At 42.6% G+C, this 25026-nt stretch overlaps 1 protein-coding gene across 2 annotated transcripts in view; it reads left to right on the forward strand.

Moving 5' to 3' along the window:
- Positions 1-3114: 3114 nt before the first annotated feature.
- Positions 3115-25026, forward strand: part of LOC106579451 (cytochrome b5 reductase 4) — a 44791-nt gene continuing 22879 nt past the window's right edge. Inside the window, exons 1-13 of one of the 2 annotated variants that reach the window (XM_014159384.3) lie at positions 3115-3174; positions 3475-3596; positions 3907-4060; positions 9099-9199; positions 9375-9459; positions 9560-9598; positions 9740-9866; positions 9999-10056; positions 10219-10312; positions 19124-19156; positions 19541-19663; positions 19973-20113; positions 21005-21160. In XM_014159384.3, coding sequence (XP_014014859.1) covers positions 3513-3596; positions 3907-4060; positions 9099-9199; positions 9375-9459; positions 9560-9598; positions 9740-9866; positions 9999-10056; positions 10219-10312; positions 19124-19156; positions 19541-19663; positions 19973-20113; positions 21005-21160 — 1195 coding nt within the window. In that variant the 5' untranslated portion in view covers positions 3115-3174; positions 3475-3512. Of the gene's footprint in view, positions 3597-3906; positions 4061-9098; positions 9200-9374; positions 9460-9559; positions 9599-9739; positions 9867-9998; positions 10057-10218; positions 10313-19123; positions 19157-19540; positions 19664-19972; positions 20114-21004; positions 21161-25026 lie in introns of both variants that reach the window. The other variant, XM_014159375.3, reaches the window with a different exon arrangement.

Genomic DNA, 25026 nt, shown 5'->3' on the forward strand with positions numbered 1-25026 from the left:
CACATCACCGTCAATGCTTACGATAGTTTGCAAATATCAATGACAGCGTTAGATTGAGAATGACATCGTACAGTCAAAACACATAGGGGAAAAAAGTGATCTGTTTTTCACCTTTCACCAGACAAAGACAATGAAGCAATGAGTGACAGTATGTTTATCCATATTTGGACACTGGCGCAAAGCAGCCGCCAATCTTGGAAATCCACTTTATTCACTTGGCAGCGTTGCCATGGAAACCCTACTCTCGGCACTAGCTAGCTGGATCCCGTTGCTGATGATGACACCACACGATCTGATGGGTGCATCGCTAGGCTTTCTGCTAACTGCCTGCTGCTATATTCTACCATATGGCACGGCATGTCTTTGCTGCTCAATTACATACATTGGTCTGTTCAATAGAGGAGAATGAGCCAATGAAGAGGGAACATCATTTTGTATGGTGGTGTTTTCACAGTTTGAATAAAGGGCCCGAAAGACAGACAGACACGTGAAGGGCCATGTTGGGGAGAGAGAGACCCTAAGCTGTCTGTCCGGCCTGCACGGTGGAAAATGGAACGTGTAACTCATCAGACCAAACAGGGGATTAGCTGGTAATGATCTGGCTAATGGTTTTGAAATTGTAATTATCTGCCCTGTGCTGCTACACTCGGGTCTGGTCTGGGTGGTAGAGACAGAGAGGAGATAGAGAGGGGAGTGGGGGATGGGGTGGGAGAGAGAGAGAGAGAGAAAGAGAGAGTGAGAGAGAGAGAGAGAGAGAGAGAGAGAGAGAGAGCGAGAGAGAGAGAGAGCGAGAGAGAGAGAGAGAGAGAAGGGGCGGAACAGAATTTTTTTTGGCACATTTGAAGCAGACAAATAAATACCTATTACAATCACTGCTACTTTGCACTTATACCCTCAGGTGTCTCTCCGTCTGTCGTCTCTAGTGGGGAGTTTTTTTGTCCAATCAAGAGCATTTGCAGTCCAAGAGCATCATGTAATTTAGGAGAGGATCATGGGTAAAGATATTGCACTGGCTGGGTAAAAAGTGTATTCGTGGCGCAAACATGGACATTTGTGCTAATCGGAGATTACAGTATCTGATGAAATCCTCTTAAACCACATTCTCTTTAAGCAACAATGTCTTATGCTATAGGCTTTTACCTTGGAAAATACCTAAAAACAGAACTCAACTGCTCCTTTAGGCCTACACCAAATCAAGTCATCTGCTTTAGCTAAGCCTGACTGAATATTGTCAGAATGTTCAGAACAAGATGTTCGTGACAAAAAGGAAAAGGATTTCATAACAGCTAGTCAACCAGTGTCCTGTCACTGCAAGTATCTACTGCCACCTACAGAACACCTTACAGAACAGTGTACCAGCAGAGAGACTCAGGCTCATGGTTGCACTGCCACCTACAGAACACCTTACAGAACAGTGTACCAGCAGAGAGACTCAGGCTCATGGTTGCACTGCCACCTACAGAACACCTTACAGAACAGTGTACCAGCAGAGAGACTCAGGCTCATGGTTGCACTGCCACCTACAGAACACCTTACAGAACAGTGTACCAGCAGAGAGACTCAGGCTCATGGTTGCACTGCCACCTACAGAACACCTTACAGAACAGTGTACCAGCAGAGAGACTCAGGCTCATGGTTGCACTGCCACCTTATGGATTACTATGGCCATACTTTTAATATTAGCCAACTACCATTCCACTAATAAAAAAAGTATGCACAACGTAACTATTTGCTACACTTCTTACCCAAAATGAACAGTCTATTAACTATATACTAAAATGTATTAACTATATAAAACCTGACAAAATGCACAGCAAGCTTGCATGTGTGTGTGTGTGTGTATGTGTGTACGTACATGCGGTGTGTGTGTGTGTGTGTGTGTGTGTGTGTGTGTGTGTGTGTGTGTGTGTGTGTGTGTGTGTGTGTGTGTGTGTGTGTGTGTGTGTGTGTGTGTGTGTGTGTGTGAGAGAAACTGGTTTCGGTTTGCCTGTTACCCATCCCATGTCCATCCTCCCTGAACTCCTGCTGTGTCCAGGTGTTGCTCTCGTCAGCACAAGCTTCCCTTCATTACTGCCCAACTGGCCATTCAGCAGCTCCACACACACACACACACACACACACACACACACACACACACACACACACACACACACACACACACACACACACACACACACACACACACACACACACACACACACACACACACACTCAGAATGTGTGTGTGTGTGTGTGTGTGTGTGTGTGTGTGTGTGTGTGTGTGTGTGTGTGTTTGGATCTTTGAGTACCACACACCGTGGCCAGCTGTGAATGATTATATCAGGCTGTTAAGTGATGGGAGCAGCTCACACATTGTTGAAGATGATCAAACACAGGCCTGTTTCCCAGATTAACTCTCTCGCTCATGGTTACCACAATAAATGTTTCATCTGAGATTGATTATTATGCATATTGTTGAATTTGTGACTCACATCAAACCTATAACCCACTGCGCTTTTATTTTGAAGTCACGTGTCAAGAAGAAACTATTCCCGTCTAGGAATCCTCTTAGTGAGATTTGACTAATCAGATTAAGTAGGGACGTAGAACTATCCCTGCACTGACGCTGGTTGGTCATATAAATACATTCAAACCGTCTTTTTATATTGTTTTGCAATAGGCCATTGTACGTACAACGTTCATGTGATACATGGGATAGTCACATTTCTGAATTGTGACAAAATAACTGTAGGCCTATGGAAATTATTAACATATTAGGATGATAAATCATTCCAACGAAGATTCAGAAGAGGATGAGGAGGAGGGAGATGGAGGAAGAGCGAAATATGTTTCTAATGTGACCATTTTTTTCTCTGGTTTCATATCAGGTAGGCTGAGTGTACTAAGTTATCATTTAGCATTTCCAAATAGTCACATTTATTTTGCCAAAAATATACCCTATAAAGACATAAATATGAGTCCTATTTTACCTTTATTTACATCGTCTTCTGAATTTTTCGGAGGGCTTTGTACTGTCTCAGAGCGACTGTTGAGATTTATCTTTACACTAGATGGCGCTCTAGGTATTTTGGATACAGTTTCACTTTAAGTGGTTTGAACATTTCGTCATTATATTGCGACACCATCTGCAGCCACCGTGGGAATGTAGTTTTTAACAGTGACAACTCCAAATAGGTGTTTACATAGTCAAATATTTTTGTACGAACAATGAATTGGAAGTGTCATTTGGTTCGGTCGAGATCTAGCTCACCGGTTATGTCATACGTCTGATATTATGGACATATTTGGGCGTTTTGTTGCGAATTTGCTATTCCGGGGTGCTAGCCAGTCAGCTAGATAGTTAGCTAAATTACTCAACTAGTGTCACTTCAGGGAAATGTTTTGTGATACAACGGAAACATAATTTCACAGTGGTTCACAACTCCAAGAGTTGGTCCTTTATTGTCGTGTTAATCGAAGACCCGTCTTATACAGGATTCCTTCGGAATTTGGCCTGCTTTCGAAGAGTCGTGATGCTGAACGTCCCATCCCAGTCGTTCCCTGCAGCCGGCTCTCAGCAGCGTGTTGCTCCAGCCGGTCAGTCCGGCAGGAACAAGGTACTGTACCGGTAGTTGACGACATGATTGTTGTGTGAGAGTCATGCCTATATAACATACATAATGTTGATGTTTCATCAATGGATTAGACTATTGTGGTCCTACCATGTGAATGTTCTGTAGTCCAATTTTATATTGAGTTAGAAGACCCTGTCTGCAAAGTCAACCTTAAATTGATTGTCATCATGCCACACCCTTTGAATGCAGAAAAAGACCTGTCTCTTGACAACTCTTTACTGTAAGTGTAAGGCTGTGTTATCATGATACCACCTTTTGTAACTGTGAGGGCTGTTCTTCCATGTTGTTTCAGGTAGCATTGAAGCCTGGCCACAGTCTGATGGACTGGATCCGTGTGGCTAAGAGTGGCCGAGACCTGACAGGGCTGAGAGGCAGACTCATAGACGTCACGGAGGAGGAGCTGCAAAAACACAACACACGTGATGACTGCTGGACCTGCATACGAGGTTACACAAGCTAGCCTTATACTGTACACACACACACACACACAATACTGGTCCTGGCGTTTTTCAGGTTTTTGTTTAAGCCCAGTACTAACACACTCGATTTAACTAATCAAGGGCTTAATGCCTTTCCAGGGCTAGAGTTGGAGAAACTGTGGTATTACTTAAATTGTTCAGGAAAATAAATGTGAAAATTGCACACACACACACATACTATCTGTACACAATTCTGTCTCTTCTCTCCACCTTCAGTAGTCCTAATTGAGTGATTCCTCACGATACCCAGACAAAACAAATGACATGATTTGGGAGATTTTCATGAAATGTAATCCATAGAATAGTCCTTGCAAGGAAAGATTGTATTTGATATTTGTATCTAAACACATAATTGAGAAATAGTTCATCAAAGGTGGTGTAACCGATGTGAAATGGCTAGTTAGTTAGCGGTGGTGCGCGCTAATAGCGTTTCAATCGGTGACGTCACCCGCTCTGAGACTTGAAGTAGGGTTGCCCCTTGCGTTGCAAGGGCCGCGGCTTTTGTGGCGCGATGGGTAACGATGCTTCGTGGGGTGTCAGTTGTTGATGTGTGCAAGGGTCCCTGGTTCGAGCCCAGGTTGGGGCGAAGAGAGGGACGGAACCTACACGGTTACAGTGGCATATTTATTACATTTTGCCTTACCCAGGCCTCCTTTAATATCCAATAATATTTAACCTGTAGATGCTGCAATACAAAGCAGAAATGTGTTTCATATGAAGCTTTACCACTTGCTCTGTAATATGAGTAGTATTTTGATTTCACAAAAACGTCTTACATTAATTTATGAATATTTAATCATACAACATGAATATAGAAAATATGTTTAAAAATGCAGTATATTGTTGAACATTATATACTCTATGGGCATATCAAAGTTCCAGACTGGGATCTCTGCTAGTTTTAAAGTTATGGCTCCTTTTTTAAATTGGCATAGTTCAGCAATGAAACCAATCACAGCCCTCTTTCTACTTGTATCATTGCACGTCCTGCAAATCACCGTTTTGAATCAATTTCACATTTAAAAATTGGGTCATAACGCTTAAAGTAGCAGAGATCCCACTCTTGAACTTTGCTAAGCCTGTATAGTATATTATGTTCAACCATATATTAAAACATTTGCCAATTTCAAAATCATGCTTATATTTTTCAATATTCGTAAGTTAATGAAAATAAAAAGTTATTGAAATAAAAATACTACTCATATTACAGAGAACGCAGTATAGCTTCATATGACACCGATGTTTGCTTTGTAGCACCTACAGATGAAACAGTATGGAGTCTTAAAGGAAGCCTAAGTTAGGACAAAATGTCATAATATGCCAACTTTAATAAATAATTTCTCAATTATGGTTTTAAATACAAATGTCAAGTCTATGTCAACAATCCTTCCTCCAAAGGACTATTACAGTGCATTTTGTTACGTTACAGCCTTATTCTAGAATGGATTACATAGTTTTTTCACCCTCATCAATCTACACACAATGCCCTATAATGACAAAGTGAAAATAGGTTTGTAGAAATGTTTGCAAATGTATTTATAAAAAACTGTTATCTTATTTACATAAGTATTCAGACCCTTTCCTATGAGCCTCAAAATTGAGCTCCGGTGCATCCTGTTTCCATTGATCATCTTTGAGATGTTTCTACAACTTGATTGGAGTCCACCTGTGGTAAATTCAATTGATTGGACATGATTTGGAAAGGCACACACCTGTCTATATAAGGTCCAAAAGTTGACAGTGCATGTCAGAGCAAAAACCAAGCCATGAGGTCGAAAGGAATTCTGTGGAGCTCTGAGACAGGATTGTGTCGAGGCACAGATCTGGGGATTGGTACCAAAAAAATCTGCAGCATTATGAAGGTCCCCAAGAACACAGTGGCCTCCATCATTCTTAAATAGAAGTTTGGAACCACCAAGACTCTTCCTACAGCTGACCGTCTGGCCAAACTAAGCAATCGGGGGAGAAGGGCCTTGGTCAGGGAGGTGACCAAGAACCTGATGGTCACTCTGAGGAAACCTGGCACCATCCCTATGGTGATGCATGGTGGTGGCAGCATCATGCTGTGGGAATGTTTTTCAGCGGCAGGGACTGGGAGACTAGTCAGGATCGAGGGAAAGATGAAAGAGAGATCCTTGATGAAAACCTGCTCCAGAGCGCTCAGGACCTCAGACTGCAGCGAAGGTTGATCTTCCAACGGGACAAAGACCCTAAGCACACAGCCAAGACAACGCAAGAGTGGCTTCGGGACAAGTCTCTGAATGTCCTTGAGTGGCCCAGGCAGAGTCCGGACTTGAACTCAATTGAACATCTCTGGAGAGACCTGAAAATAGCTGTGCATCGATGCTCCACATCCAACCTGACAGAGCTTGAGAATCCAACCTGCAGAGAATGGAAGAAACTCCCCAAATACAGGTGTGCCAAGCTTGTAGCGTCATACCTAAGAAGACTTGAGGCTGTAATCGCTGCCAAAGGTGCTACAACAAAGAACTGAGTAAAGGGTCTGAATACTTATGTAAATGTTATATTTCAGTTTTTTATTTGTAATACATTTGCAAACATTTCTACAAACCTGTTTTTGCTTTGTAATTATCTGGTATTGTGTGTAGATTGATTAGGGGAAAAAAACATGGCATCCATTTTAGAATAAGGCTGTAACGTAACAAAATGTGGAAAAAGTCAAGGGGTCTGAATACTTTCCGAAGGCACTATATATGGATTACATGGAGTAAAAATCCCCAAAATCATGGTATTTTCTTGTCTAGGTTTCGTGAGGAATCACTTTCGGGAGGAATCTAACACGTTTCATCCTCTCGTATCCACATGTGCGTCATTGAGATTAAATGCACTCATTGGTAGTCATGGAGTGGGTTCATTTGTCCAAGGACATTGAGTAATAAAGCTTAATTGAATTTGCTATGAAGGAAGATTATGCAGGCTTTAGTGTCTAGGACTCTGTCCACTTCTTCTTATTCAGAGCAGAACAGGGGTGCCCTCCCTCCCTTTGTGTGCCTCTCTTTCTCTCTTCCCTCCCTATACCTCTCTCTCTTCCCTCCCTATACCTCTCTCTCTTCCCTCCCTATACCTCTCTCTCTTCCCTCCCTATACCTCTCTCTCTTCCCTCCCTATACCTCTCTCTCTTCCCTCCCTATACCTCTCTCTCTTCCCTCCCTATACCTCTCTCTCTTCCCTCCCTATACCTCTCTCTCTTCCCTCCCTATACCTCTCTCTCTTCCCTCCCTATACCTCTCTCTCTTCCCTCCCTATACCTCTCTCTCTTCCCTCCCTATACCTCTCTCTCTTCCCTTCCTATACCTCTCTCTCTTCCCTCCCTATACCTCTCTCTCTTACCCAAACTCATACGCTCACATATGCTTGGCACACAGGAAGAACCTTTTAGGACTTAGTTGACAAACAAATAACAACACCCAACAGCAGCATTAGGTTGTAGAGAAGAAATATGGAATTAAACAACCGTATGCTGATACCATTATCATCATGTCTCATTATTATTCATGTTTTCAGATTTGTTGATCGTACTCATCAGCACTCCCATAGGGATGTGTGATGAAGGCATTAGCTAACCAATTTAATATCAGTAGGCTATAAGATAGTTATTGGCGATTGTATACACAAATGAAGGTTCCCTGTGGTGTACATACCTTCTCCTCTCATACACAGTGTTTCCTTGCGACTGTGTCTGTTTTCAGGGTCAGTAAGTCACCCGGCTACAGCGTGGCCATGTCTTTGTGTTGGGAGGATAATGCTGTCTTTGTTGGGATAATGTCTGTGCTGGGAGGATAATGTTGTTTGTTTGGGATAATGACTTTGTGTTGTGAGGACAATGTTGTGTTTGTTGGGATAATGTCTTTGTGCTGGGATGATACTGTTGTGTTTGTTGGGATAATGTTTTTGTGTTGGGAGGATAGTGTTGTTTGTTGGGATAATGTCTGTGTTGGGAGGATAATGTTGTTTGTTGGGATAATGTCTTTGAGTAGGGTATGTGTCTTTTATGTTGTGAGAAGGCTTTCTATAGAAAGCATTGGAGGCTGGGCACAGCCTTCAACTGCCCCTCAACGCCATACATTACAATGTGTATAGTTGAATCATTCATAACCATTTATTTGAATGTATTGGCTGAATTCACTGTTATATTTGTCGTTGTGAGTGGGCCCACATACATGTAGACTGACTGTACACTGAGTATACAAAACATTAAGAACACCTGCTCTTTCCATGAGATAGACTGACCAGGTGAAAGCTATGACCCTTATGGATGTCACTTGTAAAACATCTTCAATCAGTGTAGATAAAGGGGAGACAGGTTAAATAAGGATTTTTAAGCCTTGAGACAATTGAGACATGGATTGTCCATTCACCTTCAATGGCACACAGACAAGACAGAAAATGTACGTGCCTTTGAATGGGTTATGGTAGTCGGTGCCAGGCACACCGGTTTGTACCAAGAATTGCAACGCTGCTGGATTTTTCATGCTCAACAGTTTCCATGTGTATCAAGAATGGTCCACCACCCAAAGGACATCCAGCCAACTTGACACAACTGTGGGAAGCATTGGAGTCAACATGGGCCAACATCCCTGTGGAACGTTTTCGACACCTTGTAGAGTCCATGCCCCGATGAATTGAGGCCGTTCTGAGGGCATAATGTTGCAACTCAATATAAGGAAGGTGTTCCTGACGTTTGGTGTACTCCGTGTATAAGACTGGACATTAGTTTCTGTCAGCAGAGGGCGCTAACTTGTCACACCTCTTACAGCACATCTTCTACTTCAGTTAGGCTATTAGGTGATGACTTTTGGGAGCCACCATCCCTCCAACCTCCAATGCTGGTCATTTCTTACACGAGTTAGCCCTAATATACAGATATTTAATACATTTTTTTTTGTGAATTGCTTATATATATATATATATATATATATATAATTTCTTTGCCTTTTTTGAGTATTTTGTGAATAAATACTATTATTTCCTGTGTGTGTCTCAGGCATGGTTTATAATGTGAGCCCCTACATGGATTTCCACCCTGGAGGAGAAGAGGAACTGATGAAGGCAGCTGGGATAGACGGAACAAACCTTTTTGACCAGGTCAGCTCTCATTGGACTTTCCCGAGTTACAGGACTACCTTGGACGTTCACATGTTAAAACACACAAGTTCAAAACATTAAAGCACATAATGTGTGTTATGATGCCGTGCGTGTCTAAGCTCTCTTGCTTTCTCCCTGCCTGCCTTTGTCCCTGTATCTGTGGCCATATGAGCAGGTTCACCGTTGGGTGAACTATGAGTCCATGCTAAAGGAGTGTCTGGTAGGGAGGATGGCTGTGAAGGCCAGCACTGCTCTTAAAGGTACAGGAACACACAATCCCTCTGTCTCAGGACTTTAATGCACCGTATTCTCTCTTTCATGCAGGATGTTTTTTTGACCCTTTCTAATTTGTCTCCACAGCTCAATCTGTGATAAAGGACAGCATCACTCATTTAAATGGTAATGTACAAAATAACAATAAGAATTGTGCAGAAAAAAACCCACGATTGTTCTGTACTGTCTAGTATTTGTGTGTGGGTGTTCTATATCCTGTGTGGCTGAAATCAGAGTCCTTACTCTTGTCTCTCTCTCTCTCCTCAGGTCTAGCCCCCCCTCCTCCGCCTACCTCCACGCTTCCTCCTGCTTTCCTCACCCCTCCCTCACCCTCCTCATCGATGCAACCCTCAGCCGCCCCGCCACCACCCCAACCCAAAGACGCCCGGCCCAGGTACGCTCACAAAACAACAAGAACAACTGTTATGATATTGAGAATGGTGACAGACTGGATGATGTGAGGTGTGATAGATAGATGTGAGAAGGTAATGAACATACTGTATCTGTACATTTTCTTTTTTTTTAGGTATGACTGGTTTCAAACTGATGTCACAGTCAATATTGTGGTTTACACCAAACGGAAGGTAAACATCCCCACTATGCAATTTTAAAATGCCAAGATTTGAGTGAAATGTGAGCCAGAATGGGCAGTAGTTGTTCTTTAACCTCACCCCCACACTTTTCTCTCCCCTCTTTCCCTCGTCTCCCTTATTTTCTCTCATCTCTTTTACCCCCTCCTCTCGCAGCTCCCCAGCTCTGGCTGTACCATAGTTGACCTGCAAGATGGTGTTCTACGGGTGGAAGTTCTTCTGGGGAAAATGTCCTACATGCTGCGTCAACGTAAGTCGCAGCTTCCTTTGATACAACATTGTGACTGTCCACTATGCCAGGGAGCTGTTTTCTGACATGAGTTGTCGTAGCCGCTGTAATATTCATATGTGAATACATACTGAATTATAATTGGATGCATTTTACCGCCGTATCATACTGTGCGGTGATTGGTTAAGACCACCCAGACGGTTAGGTCATGGGCAGTTGATCGTGGTTGGAGATAGGCTAACATGTAGTTGTAGCTAGTTAATAAAGAGTTATGTTAAGAAACATCCTGTAGTTCTGCGTTTTATTATTTTGTACAAAGTGTACAAAACAAAACATGGTGTCAGAGTAAATGTTCTTAAAAGATGGATTTTTCTGGAGTTCCTTCACCTCGAATGGACTGGGAGTCTACAAACTTACCCGATGCATGGCGTAAGTACAAACAGCATGTGGAGCTAATGTTCACGGGTCCCCTGAAGGAAAGAGGAGAAGAGGAAAAATGTAGCTACCTGCTCCTCTGGATCGGTGAAAAAGGGAGAGATATTTACAACACATGGACACTTACCGAGGCTGAATCAAAGGTACTGAAAACATACTACGATCGTTTTGAAGCATATGTTGTGCCGAAGACTAATACAATTTTCGCTAGGTACAAATTCCATGAGAAAGTACAGGGAGCTAGCGAGTCTTTTGAGCAGTTTGTGACTGAGCTGCGTCTGCTTGTGAAAGACTGTGATTATGCAAACAAGGATGAGATGGTCAGGGACCGTATTGTATTTGGAATACACTCACCGCGAGTGAGAGAGAAACTTTTGAATGTTGGGTCTGAGCTAACGCTGGACAAAGCTATCGACATAGCCAGATCTCACGAGCTAGCACAGGCTCAGATGAAAACCATTTCGCGCCGCAGCACGAGCGCATCACGTGAACAAGCAGTGCACGCAGTCAGGCAGACATCAAAGCACACCTCCGGTGCCCAGAGAGAGCGTTTCAGAACGGAGAGAGACATAACTCCAAAACAGAGCGACACAGACTCAAAACGCCCCAAAACATGTGGATATTGTGGATACAAAGTGCATGGCGAACAAGGAAATTGCCCAGCTAAAGGCAAACAGTGTACTAAATGTGGTAAATGGAATCACTTTGCAAAAGTGTGCAGAGCTTACCGTGGAAAAACAGTACACACAGTGAGTGAAGATGAAATGTCAATCAAAGAGTCAAATGATGATGAACTGTTTATTGATTCAGTGACACAGAAAAGTCACATATCAGAGACAGAGCAAGCCTTTGCTGACATTGAGATAGGAACACAAGGCACAAAGCTAAAGTTCAAACTAGACACTGGTGCACAAGTAAACATTATTCCTCTGAATAAGTACCACAGCTTGACATCTGAGTGCGAGCTACAGCCCACCATGCGCAGACTGAATGGTTATGGTGGTGAACAGCTCCCAGTAAAAGGCACATGCACTTTCAAATGCAAATACAAGGAAAGTGACATGATGTTGGACTTTTACGTTGTTGACACTAGAGCACCTGCAGTGCTAGGTCTTAAAGCATGTTTAGACATGGACCTCATCAAGCTAGTTTTATCAGTAACAGCACCAGTAGAGACAGAAAATGTACTGGAGGAGTTTGCTGATGTCTTTACAGGAATAGGATTATTCCCAGGAGAATGTACCATTCACCTTGACCCAGACGCAACCCCTGTGGTCTACCCACCGAGAAAGATTCCCCTTGCTCTCCGTGCCCGTCTGAAGAAAGAGTTGGAGAGCATGGAGAAATCTGACATAGTCACCAAGGTTACAGAACCGACTGACTGGGTAAACGCGTTAGTGGTGGTGGAGAAACCACGCACAGGCAAGCTCCGAGTATGCCTCGACCCAAGAGACTTGAACAAGGCTATCAAACGGCCACATTACCCTTTACCGACGCTAGATGGTATCACGCACAAGCTAGCGGGAGCACACTACTTCAGTGTCATGGACGCTAGATCAGGCTACTGGGCTATCAAGCTCACAGAAGAGTCATCTAAGCTCACAACATTCAACACACCGTTTGGACGCTACAGGTTCCGTCGCCTGCCTTTTGGGATTATCTCAGCCCAAGACGAGTTTCAGCGAAAGATTGACGAAGTATATGAAGGCCTCGACGGAGTTGTGGCAATTGTGGACGACATCCTTGTTTATGGTCGAACCAAAGAGGAGCACGACCGAAACCTCCGCGCGATGCTGCAAAGGTCCCGCGAGAGAGGAGTCCGGCTCAACCCCGAGAAGAGCACAGTCAGCGCTACAGAGGTCAGCTACTTCGGACATCTTCTCACAGCGAATGGAATCAAGCCAGATCCACAGAAGATCTCAGCCATAAAAGAAATGGAGCCACCAAAGAACCGTGCAGAGCTGGAAACAGTGCTTGGCATGGTCAACTACTTAGCCAAGTTCGCACCCAGCCTCTCCAATGCTAATGCACCCCTGCGTCAACTGCAAAAGCAGTCCAGTGAGTTTCTTTGGGACAAGCAACACGACATTGCTTTCCAGAATGTGAAAGACTTGATCACGAGAGAACCAGGACCAATCCTTGCCTACTACGACCCCAACAAAGAGCTCAGACTCCAAGTGGACGCGTCGAAGTATGGACTAGGTGCAGTGCTACTGCAAGAAGGAAAGCCCATCGGCTACGCTTCCAAATCTCTCACAGACTGTGAAATCAACTACGCTCAAATCGAAAAGGAGCTCTATGCCATTCTGTTCGGATGTAAACGTTTCCATCAGTACGTATATGGACGACAAGTCATTGTGGAATCCGACCACAAGCCCCTTGAGTCAATCATGAGGAAACCACTAGCTGCAGCCCCGCCAAGGCTACAGAGAATGATCCTTCAACTACAAAAATACGACTTCACAATCACTCACCGTCCAGGCAAAGACATCCCTGTCGCAGACACACTCTCCAGGAAGTTTCTTACCTACAAGGACAGCAGCCTCAGTGAGGGCATGGACATGCAAGTGCACACTGTGTACAGCAACTTACCAGTTAGTGACACGAAACTGAAGGAGATCCAAGCAGAAACAGACAAGGACTCACAACTCACACAGCTGAGGAAAGTCATACAGGATGGATGGCCTGAGGAGAGGAGAAAATGCCCTCAGAGCGTCTCAGAATTCTGGAACCATCGTGATGAACTATCACAGATCAACGGAATCATTTTCAAAGGAGAGAAAATCATTATTCCTACCAGTCTCAGAGAAGAGATTTTGACAAAGATCCATGCTGGACACATGGGCATGGAAAAGTGCAAACAGAGAGCACGGGACATTTTGTTTTGGCCTGGAATGTGCAAACAAATAGAGGACATTGTTGGTAGATGCACCATCTGTCTTGAAAGACGCCCCTCAAACACCAAAGAGCCAATGTTACCTCACTGTATCCCAGACCGACCCTGGCAGGTTGTGGCAACCGATCTGTTCACCTGGAACAACGAGGACTACATCGTAACAGTGGACTACTACAGCAGATACTTCGAACTCGACAAGCTTCACAGCGCCACATCTGCAGCTGTGATACACAAGCTGAAAGCAGCCTTTGCCAGGCATGGCATTGTAGAGACTTTAATATCTGACAATGGGCCCTGTTACAAATCAAATGAGTTTGAATCCTTCACAAAAGCATGGGAGTTCACACATGTCACCACAAGCCCACATTACCCTCAAAGTAATGGCCTTGCTGAAAAATCTGTGCAGATTGCTAAATCACTCATGGACAAAGCAAAAGCAGACAAGAGAGACCCCTACCTCAGTCTCCTTGAATACCGCAACACTCCAGTTGACAACTTCAAATCACCAGCCCAGCTGTTGATGAGCCGCAGACTTCGCTCAACCCTTCCCAGCACCAACCAGCAGCTGCAACCTGAGGTTGTCAGCTACAAGGAAATGCATGAAAAACGTGCACAGAGACAACAACAACAAAAGCGATACTACGACAGGTCAGCTAGACCACTGCCACCACTGATCGACGGAGAGTCAGTTAGAATCCAGGAGCATGGCCTCTGGAAACCAGCAGTCGTCATCCAGCCAGCTGACACTGAACGTTCATATCACGTCCGCACAGCAGAAGGAGCAGTGTACCGCCGCAATCGTCGTCACTTACTGAACACAAAAGAACAACACACTGATGAGATGAACTGTTCCCCTGAAAGAGAACGTGATGGACTAAACACACACACAGCACAACATACACCACACTTACCTGCAACACCACAAGAGCTGTTGACTGACACAGAAGCATGCTCAACATCATATCGCACAAGGTCAGGAAGAGAGGTCAAGCCCAGAGCTGTCCTCGACCTGTGAAATGTCAAAGGGTGTAGGCGGATCGCTGCCCTAAAAGCGTTCCAGACTGTAAACTTGTTATTGAAAGTTCACTTGACATGCTTTGGTATTGTATTTGTTTCAAATGTTAAGATGTCATTTCTACAGTGAAAGCTGAGTTGCTGAGAATCCCTTGTTTGAAAAGTTGGATCATTGTTTCAGAGTCTATGTTGATTCAGTTGGTGTATTATGCAATATAAATGGTTACCTACCTTGAGTTCAAACTACAGAGCATGTATCCAAAAGAAAAGCTTAGAATATGTAAAACATTTGTATTTTGTTTAAAAGAAGGGGGATGTAATATTCATATGTGAATACATACTGAATTATAATTGGATGCATTTTACCGCCGTATCATACTGTGCGGTGATTGGTTAAGACCACCCAGACGGTTAGGTCATGGGCAGTTGATCGTGGTTGGAGATAGGCTAACATGTAGTTGTAGCTAGTTAATAAAGAGTTATGTTAAGAAACATCCTGTAGTTCTGCGTTTTATTATTTTGTACAAAGTGTACAAAACAAAACAGCCGCCTCTTTCAATCTCCTTTCTTTTATCCATCTATTACAGTCCTACTCTCTCTCTTTCTCTCTAACCATCCTGTACTAGGGGTGTGAATGTTTAAACCAAATTGGCATCGTTAACCGAAAAACTATGTTGATTATTATAGCTTTTTCTTATTTCCTCCCGTAAAATGTAAATCACAGTGCAGTTATCACAACTAGCACTAACAGGTCCCGATCATCATCATAAAGGGGACATACCTAACGTAACAATGCTGTAACGTTAGTAGGAGATATGCATCTTTCAAATGATTTGCCACGGATATAAAGCACTCTGAACTTCATCGTCGTTAACAGTTGGGAAAAATGACAGGGAAGTGACAGCAGCGAAGTCCTGTATGGCAATACTTTGAGAAGTTAAATGAGAAGGTGATGAAACGCAAACTTTGCGAGGTGGAATTGAGCTACAGTGGCAGTACAGGTGCAATGCTGAACAGTCTGAAAGGGATGCACCTTGACACCCAAACCGTTGCTGGCAGCAGCAGCGCAGGCCCCAAACAACAGGCATTAGACAGGCTCTTCAGTCTTCACACGAAAGAAGTGCGATAAGGGACGTAGTGAGAAAATCACAGCCAGTTGATCTGCAGCCATTTTCAATGGTAGAGTATGTCGGCTTCAATGCACTAATGGCATATCTAGAACTAGAGTACAAGATGCCATATCGAACAACCGTGATGGCCCAGATGGAGAAATTGTACAATGATTGCTCTGCAAGTACAAAACGCAAGCTCTCAAAGTCAAACACCTCATACGTGGCATTAACCGTGGCATTAGCAATATCAAATCAAAGTTTATTGGTCGCGTACACAGATTTGCAGAAGTTATCGCAGGTGCAGCAAAATACATTGTTGGACATCTACTGTATGAACATACTGTCTTACATCATCACTTCAACGAAACACCACATTGATGAGAAGTGGGACAAGGTAGGGATGGGCGGTATACTATATTTTACTATGCACGGACCGGTTTGGATTTTTTACTTTACCTTCTATAACGGTATTTCAGTGTTTGGTTTGTTAAATGTGATGGGAAACTCTGGCGCGTGTCATGTCAGTTTTGATAGTTTTCTACTTGAGACATTTTTCTCCCTCCTGATGCATGCCGCTTCCCGCACCAAGCCCTGACCCCTGTCACTCAAGGAGAGAGCAGTTGCTTGACCACGTGAGTCACGAGCACTTTCTTGCTATTCACTCTGCTGTCTGCATGGTCAGATAGATGTAACAAGATATTGGTGAAAACGATGCTGCTTTTCAGAAGCATTCTATAATTACGCTATTAGTTTCTTTTCTTAGCAAGTTGTGACAAAAATAAATCGTGTTAACTGCTAATGCTAATTGCTAACGTTAGTTAGCTTGCTAAATTTACTAGGAGTCAGAGCAAACGCTATACAGCCAGGTACCAGTAGTAATGTTACATTTGATGCCAGCGCTCCAAGGCATGCATTGAAATCGCTAAGCAGTGTACTTGGAAGTAATTTACTGGAATTAGCTTTGTTTCCCCATCACTAGGTACCAGTGCTGGTGTAGGCCTAGATAAGCATGTTGTTTGTGCAACGGTATCTTCTAAATCAGAGAGGAATAGGTGAAGCATGAATGTTAGCTAGCTACATTAGGTAAAACAGCTGTGACACACTCTTTTCACGCCACTTCAATACAGCTACGACTGGATGTGATTTTCTTTGTAGGTTAGGAGAGTGTTTTCGCTAACCTTAACTCTTTTCCTAACCTTAACGTCAGTCTCCTAACCTGCTGCATGAATTATCCTAACTTGCTGCGTAAATTCTCCTAACCTGCTGTGAAAAAGTCACTTCTGGTCGTAGATGTATCGAAGTGGCGTGAAAACTGTGTTTCTCGTAAGCAAACATGTAATGTAACATCTAATTAAAGTCCCCTGGAAACACTGACCAACACTTTGTTTCCTACCCTGTCAATAATTCCTCCCTGGCAGGCTTATTCAATTGTTGTCATATCAAACAACAATGTATTCAAGGTGCTGCCCACTATATTCCAACTATAATCATTCTATTCCAGCAGTTCACCAATTAACTAGGTCTATATATTTTTTGCCCATATCATGCAGCCTTGCATGGCACAGTGTGGCAATTATAACGGAAATGCAGAAATGTATGAAAATGCCAATTTTTGTTTGAAGTTGGATCGAACAGTATAAAACAATCAGAATGGAGAAAGACCCATTGAATCAGTTATAATTTGTGTTGCCACCCTAGGTTCATGAACTATTCATAAAGCATATTTAGAATTTGTATTATTCATAAACATACCATCAAAAATGTGATATGATATTTTGGGCATATCGCCCAGCCCTGAAATGAAGTCCCATGTACTGACCACTGAGAACATGAAGGCACACAGCAGAGAACCTAAAAATGGCATGAACTACCATCGTTGCTGAGTGGGTGCAGCAGAAAGGTGAGGGCTGTCTGGTAGCCACAGGGGAGAACAACTGCCCCCTCACGTTGAGGATTTCAAGTTAAAGGCCGACCGTGATACTGCTGGCATTGTTTCCAGAAAACAGTATCCCCCATTATAGTGAATGGGGAAATGGCGATCTTTCTGGTCAATATTCATCATTAAAAGAAAAAACACTGAACACGACCATGGTACCAATAATTGCTTCGATTTCACCAGATGTATGTCCTTGCACCAATTACTTTAAAATTGCACACAGACGAGTTAGAAGGATAAATTAGTTGCTAATGGCAGCCTGCAGTACCTCGGTCGGCCTTCAACTTGAGATACTTAATGAGAGGAGGCAGTACTGAGCTAGCCTGCAACGTCAACTGCTCATGCAATGTTTTCAAAAACTCCTCCATGAAGTAAGATGGTGACTTGCTGAAAATACACTTCCTGATCTTCAAATGTGCCACTGAGCATTCTCATAGGAAACAATGGGGTGAAGTCATCGATGGCTTCATCTATATTTTTTACAGTCTATGGGTTGCCATGACTGCGTTAGTTTGAACTGCATTGCCCCTTGGCGGTCATACGCAGCACCATATCTGCATTGTGAATAGTTTAGTTTTAAGATTTTTTTTCTTCTTCTTATCATGTAAACAATAAACCAAATTGCAGTTTTTGTTGTGACATTTGTCACAACGCTATCCTGTACCCTAGTTAGGTCTGGCACAATTACCTTTACCCTTTAACCGATGAAGACCCCCTTAAAAAATATATGTACCATTTTTATTACATTTTTTGTTGTGGTGTTGAACGAACAGCTGACAGAAGACAGGACAGCCGACATTTGTGTGGTTGAGTCCATTTCTGGTGTAACATGGACTAATAACAACGTGTTGAAACTTTGTTGCTCCTTGCTGAAACAAGCAAGGTGTTGTTGCAAAAGAGGCTTCGGTTGCCTAGGCAATGACCCCCCCCCCCCTCCACTACACAGCATGTGCAGTCAGGAGCGGCGATGAGAAGGAAAAAATGTGTGTCAAAAAAATGTGTTTTTTCTTATTATTGTTTGCTATTCGAACGGTTGTTACTGTGATCATGGTCATTTTGGCTGGCCAATTATCGTCATCCAGAATTCCATGACCATCACAGACCTAGTCCATTATCAGCTGTAATTATATTATTGAGTGCTTTCAGAGCTTATTTCTCCATCTGTGTTCCAGCCTGCCAGAGGACTTGACACCATTAGTGTCCAGTGTTTATCCCTGGCTTATTAATGTTGGAGGGAAATATTGACTGTGTCAACCAGAGGAAAAAAACACTGTGCCCATTTCCACTAAACCCTCAATATCGGTCTATCTCTATCCCCCTCTGTCTGTCTCTCTCTTACTCTGTCTCTCTTTCCTTCTCTATCTCTCTGTAAATGGGGTGATGCATTTGATTTCTATACATTTCTGGTAAACTACTCACTAGGAGGCTCTCTTTTTCAGGTCTAGCCCAAGAAGTAGATGGAAGCGTTGCTGGTAAGGAGAACATTTTCTGGTCTGATGTCTTTTCTTTCATAAGCTAAAGCTGACTAGGTCCCCTGTGGCTCAGTTGGTAGAGCATGGTGTTTGCAACGTCAGGGTTGTGGGTTCGATTCCCACGGGGGACCAGTACGGAAAAAAATATATATAATGTTTGAAATGTATGCATTCACTACTGTAAGTCGCTCTGGATAAGAGCGTCTGCTAAATGACTAAAATATAAATATAAAAAAAATATAAATATAAAATATATATATAAATATAACTGTTAACGTTTACCAACTCCCTCCCTCGATCTCTCCCTTCCCATCTTTCTCCTTCTCTCCTCTCCCTCCCTCTCTTCCCCCCTCTCTCTCGCTCTCTCTCACTATGCTGGTACAGTCCACACAGCGTGTGCTGTGGGGAAGATTCAGGTCAGCATGCGTAAAGCGGCCAAAGGAAAGTGGGAGGAGCTTGGTGAACCACTGGAATTCCATGATTCTCTTTTCAGGAAGAAAGATCGAGGTATGAATAGGGGCTCTTTTCCAATATGTCTTTCCTTGATTCCTCACAGCCTCACTCCTCACCTTCTCAAAACGCTTTGGAGGAGAATGTAAGGGGGGAGGGACCTTGGACTTTCACCTCCAATGCATTTTGATGAGGCAAGGAGAGAGGAAGTCAGGAATCAAGAAAAGATGAAAGAAAGAGCCAGAATGACATTTCAGACACATCCAAAGAGATGTTTATCCATTTGTCTTATCTTCTGAATTGATTTTATTACATTCCCCTATTAACCAAAATCACATGTTAGTTATTCACTCTCTCTCTCTGTAGCGATCTTCTACAGAGAGTGTATGTTAGTTTCTAAGACAGCGGTCACACACGACACCTGGGTGTTCCGGTTACAACTCCCTCTAGGGACGCTCATGCACGTGCCGGTTGGGAAACACATCTACCTCAAGTCCCTCATCCAAGGTAAGGCCTAGCCTATAGATCCATGCTAATGCTAACGCTACATCTCGACAAGCGCTAATCCCAAAGCAGCCCATGCGGTCCATTGCTCGTGCTTATGCTATGCTACATAAAAAAATTGTATTTAACCTTTATTTATAAAGGTTTTTCTCATTGAGATAAAATCAATTTTTCAAGAGAGACCTGGTCCAACAGCAGCAGCAACGTTTCAGACAAAACAACATTGAACGAAACTATAGACACATATACAGTACAACTATTACGTAAAAATACACAAATGTCGTAACTGAAAACCAGCTGTTCTAAAGACAATTACACGCTTCTATGATATTTACATCGACCAAGTGTTTAAACTCCACCAACGTGACTATATCATCACATGTTTAAATGTTCAGGAGAGAATTCCAGGACCACAGAGCTGAGTAACTAAAACTATTCTTACCATGACCTGTTTTAATTCTTGGTACTGTTAAAAGCAATTGAGAATGTGACCGTAACTGATCTGATTAAAAAAGAACAGAGATAAAGTGGCATTTTACCCAATATCCTTATAAATCAGTGTATACCCGTGTTTAAGCCTACGCAAGGTCAATGACGACCAGCCAACGGCGCTGTAGAGATCACAATGACGTGTTAAATGTTTTTGATTGTTAATGAACCTGAGGGCCGCATGCTATACTGAATCAATTGCTCTCAGGGTAGTGGTTGAGGCCTGCATATATATATATATATATATATATATATATATCGATCTATCGATCGTACCAGCTCCTTCCTGGCCTCCAGAGAAAAACAAGCCTTATGAAATGTGTAGACAGTTGACTAACACTATATCTGGGCTACCGCTAATCCCATAGCATCACATGTAATTCATTGCTAATGCTATATGTGTAGACAGTGAGGTGATGAAGCCCTACACGCCAGTCGAGGAAACAGTGGTACCAGCTACACTGGACTCCACACAGGGGACTGCAGCCACTGACATCTTCCTCATGATCAAAGTCTACCCAGATGGAGTGTTGACTCCACACCTAAACAACCTCAACATCGGTAAGTCTGAGGCCCCCAGTAAACCTCACTGTTACAGCTAAGTGGGTTGTTCAAATGTTATTTATCAAATACACCAAATACAACTGGTGTAGACGTTACATTGAAATTCCGAACCATTTCCAAAGATGCAGAGTTGAATTATTATATATATAGTTTTAAATAGTAACGATCAAAAGAGGAATCAAATAAAATACACAAGAATGGAGCTATATACAGGGAGTACCACATCAATGTGGAGCTATATACAGGGAGTACCACATCAATGTGTAGAGGTATATACAGGGAGTACCACATCAATGTGGAGGTATATACAGGGAGTACCACATCAATGTGGAGCTATATACAGGGAGTACCACATCAATGTGGAGCTATATACAGGGAGTACCACATCAATGTGGAGCTATATACAGGGAGTACCACATCAATGTGTAGAGGTATATACAGGGAGTACCACATCAATGTGGAGCTATATACAGGGAGTACCAGATCAATGTGTAGAGGTATATACAGGGAGTACCACATCAATGTGGAGGTATATACAGGGAGTACCACATCAATGTGGAGCTATATACAGGGAGTACCACATTAATGTGGAGCTATATACAGGGAGTACCACATCATTGTGTAGAGCTATATACAGGGAGTACCAGATCAATGTGTAGAGGTATATACAGGGAGTACCACATCAATGTGGAGCTATATACAGGGAGTACCACATCAATGTGGAGCTATATACAGGGAGTACCACATCATTGTGTGGAGGTATATACAGGGAGTACCACATCATTGTGTAGAGGTGTGTATATATAAGGAGTACCAGATCATTGTGTAGAGGTATATACAGGGAGTACCAGATCATTGTGTAGAGGTGTATATATAAGGAGTACCAGATCATTGTGTAGAGGTGTATATACAAGGAGTACCAGATCATTGTGTAGAGGTGTATATATAAGGAGTACCAGATCATTGTGTAGAGGTATATACAGGGAGTACCAGATCATTGTGTAGAGGTATATACAAGGAAAACCGGATCAATGTGGAGCTATTTACAGGGAGTACCAGATCAATGTGGAGCTATATACAGGGAGTACCAGATCAATGAGCAGAGGTATATACTGGGAGTACCAGATCAATGTGCAGAGGTATATACCGGGAGTACCAGATCAATGTGCAGAGGTATATACCGGGAGTACCAGATCAATGTGTAGAGGTATATACCGGGAGTACCAGATCAATGTGGAGCTATATACAGGGAGTACCAGATCAATGTGGAGCTATATACAGGGAGTACCAGATCATTGTGTAGAGGTATATACAGGGAGTACCAGATCATTGTGTAGAGGTGTATATATAAGGAGTACCAGATCATTGTGTAGAGGTGTATATACAAGGAGTACCAGATCATTGTGTAGAGGTATATACAAGGAAAACCGGATCAATGTGGAGCTATTTACAGGGAGTACCAGATCAATGTGGAGCTATATACAGGGAGTACCAGATCAATGAGCAGAGGTATATACCGGGAGTACCAGATCAATGTGCAGAGGTATATACCGGGAGTACCAGATCAATGTGCAGAGGTATATACCGGGAGTACCAGATCAATGTGGAGCTATATACAGGGAGTACCAGATCAATGTGGAGCTATATACAGGGAGAACCAGATCATTGTGTAGAGGTATATACAGGGAGTACCAGATCATTGTGTAGAGGTGTATATATAAGGAGTACCAGATCATTGTGTAGAGGTGTATATACAAGGAGTACCAGATCATTGTGTAGAGGTGTATATATAAGGAGTACCAGATCATTGTGTAGAGGTATATACAGGGAGTACCAGATCATTGTGTAGAGGTGTATATATAAGGAGTACCAGATCATTGTGTAGAGGTGTATATACAAGGAGTACCAGATCATTGTGTAGAGGTGTATATATAAGGAGTACCAGATCATTGTGTAGAGGTATATACAAGGAATACCGGATCAATGTGGAGCTATTTACAGGGAGTACCAGATCAATGTGGAGCTATATACAGGGAGTACCAGATCAATGAGCAGAGGTATATACAGGGAGTACCAGATCAATGTGCAGAGGTATATACCGGGAGTACCAGATCAATGTGTAGAGGTATATACCGGGAGTACCAGATCAATGTGTAGAGGTATATACCGGGAGTACCAGATCAATGTGGAGCTATATACAGGGAGTACCAGATCAATGTGGAGCTATATACAGGGAGTACCAGATTAATGTGTAGAGGTATATACAGGGAGTACCAGATCAATGTGGAGCTATATACAGGGAGTACCAGATCAATGTGGAGCTATATACAAGGAGTACCAGATCAATGTGGAGCTATGTACAGGGAGTACCAGATCAATGTGGAGCTATATACAGGGAGTACCACATCATTGTGTAGAGGTATATACAGGGAGTACCAGATCATTGTGTAGAGGTATATACAAGGAGTACCACATCAATGTGGAGCTATGTACAGGGAGTACCAGATCAATGTGGAGCTATGTACAGGGAGTACCAGATCAATGTGCAGAGGTACGAGCTACTTGAGGTTGAGATATACTTGAAGGCAAGGTAAAGTGACTAGGCATTCGGATAGATAATAATAAGAGTAAAGTAAAGAAATATAAGGTTGTTAGTGAGTAGGTTGTGTGCGTTTTGTGTGTGCGTTTTGTGTGTGCGTGCGTTTGTTTCTGTGTGTGTAAATGTATGTGTGTGTTCATGTGCTGTGTTCATATGTAAGTTCATATATAGAGGTGAAGCGTATTCGTTTTATAACGGGCTCCTACTTTAACCTTGCTGTGTGTAGACGTAGGCTGTACACAAAATCAATTGACAAACTTGTTTTTTTTTCATTGCTTGCGTGTGAGATGTAGAGCAGCATACGTCAATCTGTAGGTGGTTTAGCCACGCTGTGGAATACTAATGTCTCAGATAAGTGAGCAAGGTAGGCAACAACAACAACATGAAGAAAAAAAATAGCACATCAGAAACCAGATGGAAGGTTATTTTTCTTCCAACCAGGATTGATTAGATGACCTTTTGTTTACCATAAACTCAATTACATGTTTTGCTGCTGCGTATACAAGTAGACTAGGTGACAGAAGTTCTTGACTCCTGTGTGTCGATTAAAATAAAAAACCCTTTAACAACATTTAGTCTTTAAAATGCAGTAAACAAGCATTGATTGTGATTATGATAGGTTACTGCATTTACCTGACCATTAGTAATAACATGATTATGAAGTTAACATTCACAGGGATGACTATACTCTTACCATTGTGATTAGGGATATAGTTATGATTAATAGTAGCACTTTGCAATTCTAGTCTCATTTATGTATTTTGAGTATTAAATGTCAGATGTTACAAGTAGTTAGGCTGGCACAATTATCAATTATAATCATGTAACCAACAATTATGGACAATTGTCAACTTTTATATTCAAGTAGATAATAGCATTTTTACATGAAGTGGGTACGTTTGGTCGTCATTTTACGAGCAGAACGGCACGGTCGGGAGGAGAAGCTTCATTTCCAAAAGATCCAAGCAGTCCAAACCATTAGTTTTTGAGATAGGGGTGTCACCAATGCTGTTGTATTTAGTAGGTAAGTCGTAGCTCATTTTCAAAGATGCATTACAAGTTCAAAAAAAAATTCAACAAAAAAGACAATTATGACAATAACTGTGGTCATTTGCATGACAATTAATTGTTACCTAAAATCCTATAATCGTCACAGCCCTAGTTAGACCCTATCTTTTCTCCTCATCTCTCTCTCTCACCCTGTATCATTTTGTCACCTCCCTTTCTCTTTTCTCTCCTCTCTCTCTGCCTCTCTCGCTCTCCT

Source organism: Salmo salar, chromosome 02 (genome assembly GCF_965601325.2).
Source record: "Salmo salar chromosome 02, fSalSal1, whole genome shotgun sequence".
NCBI classification, from domain to species: Eukaryota; Metazoa; Chordata; class Actinopteri; order Salmoniformes; family Salmonidae; genus Salmo; species Salmo salar.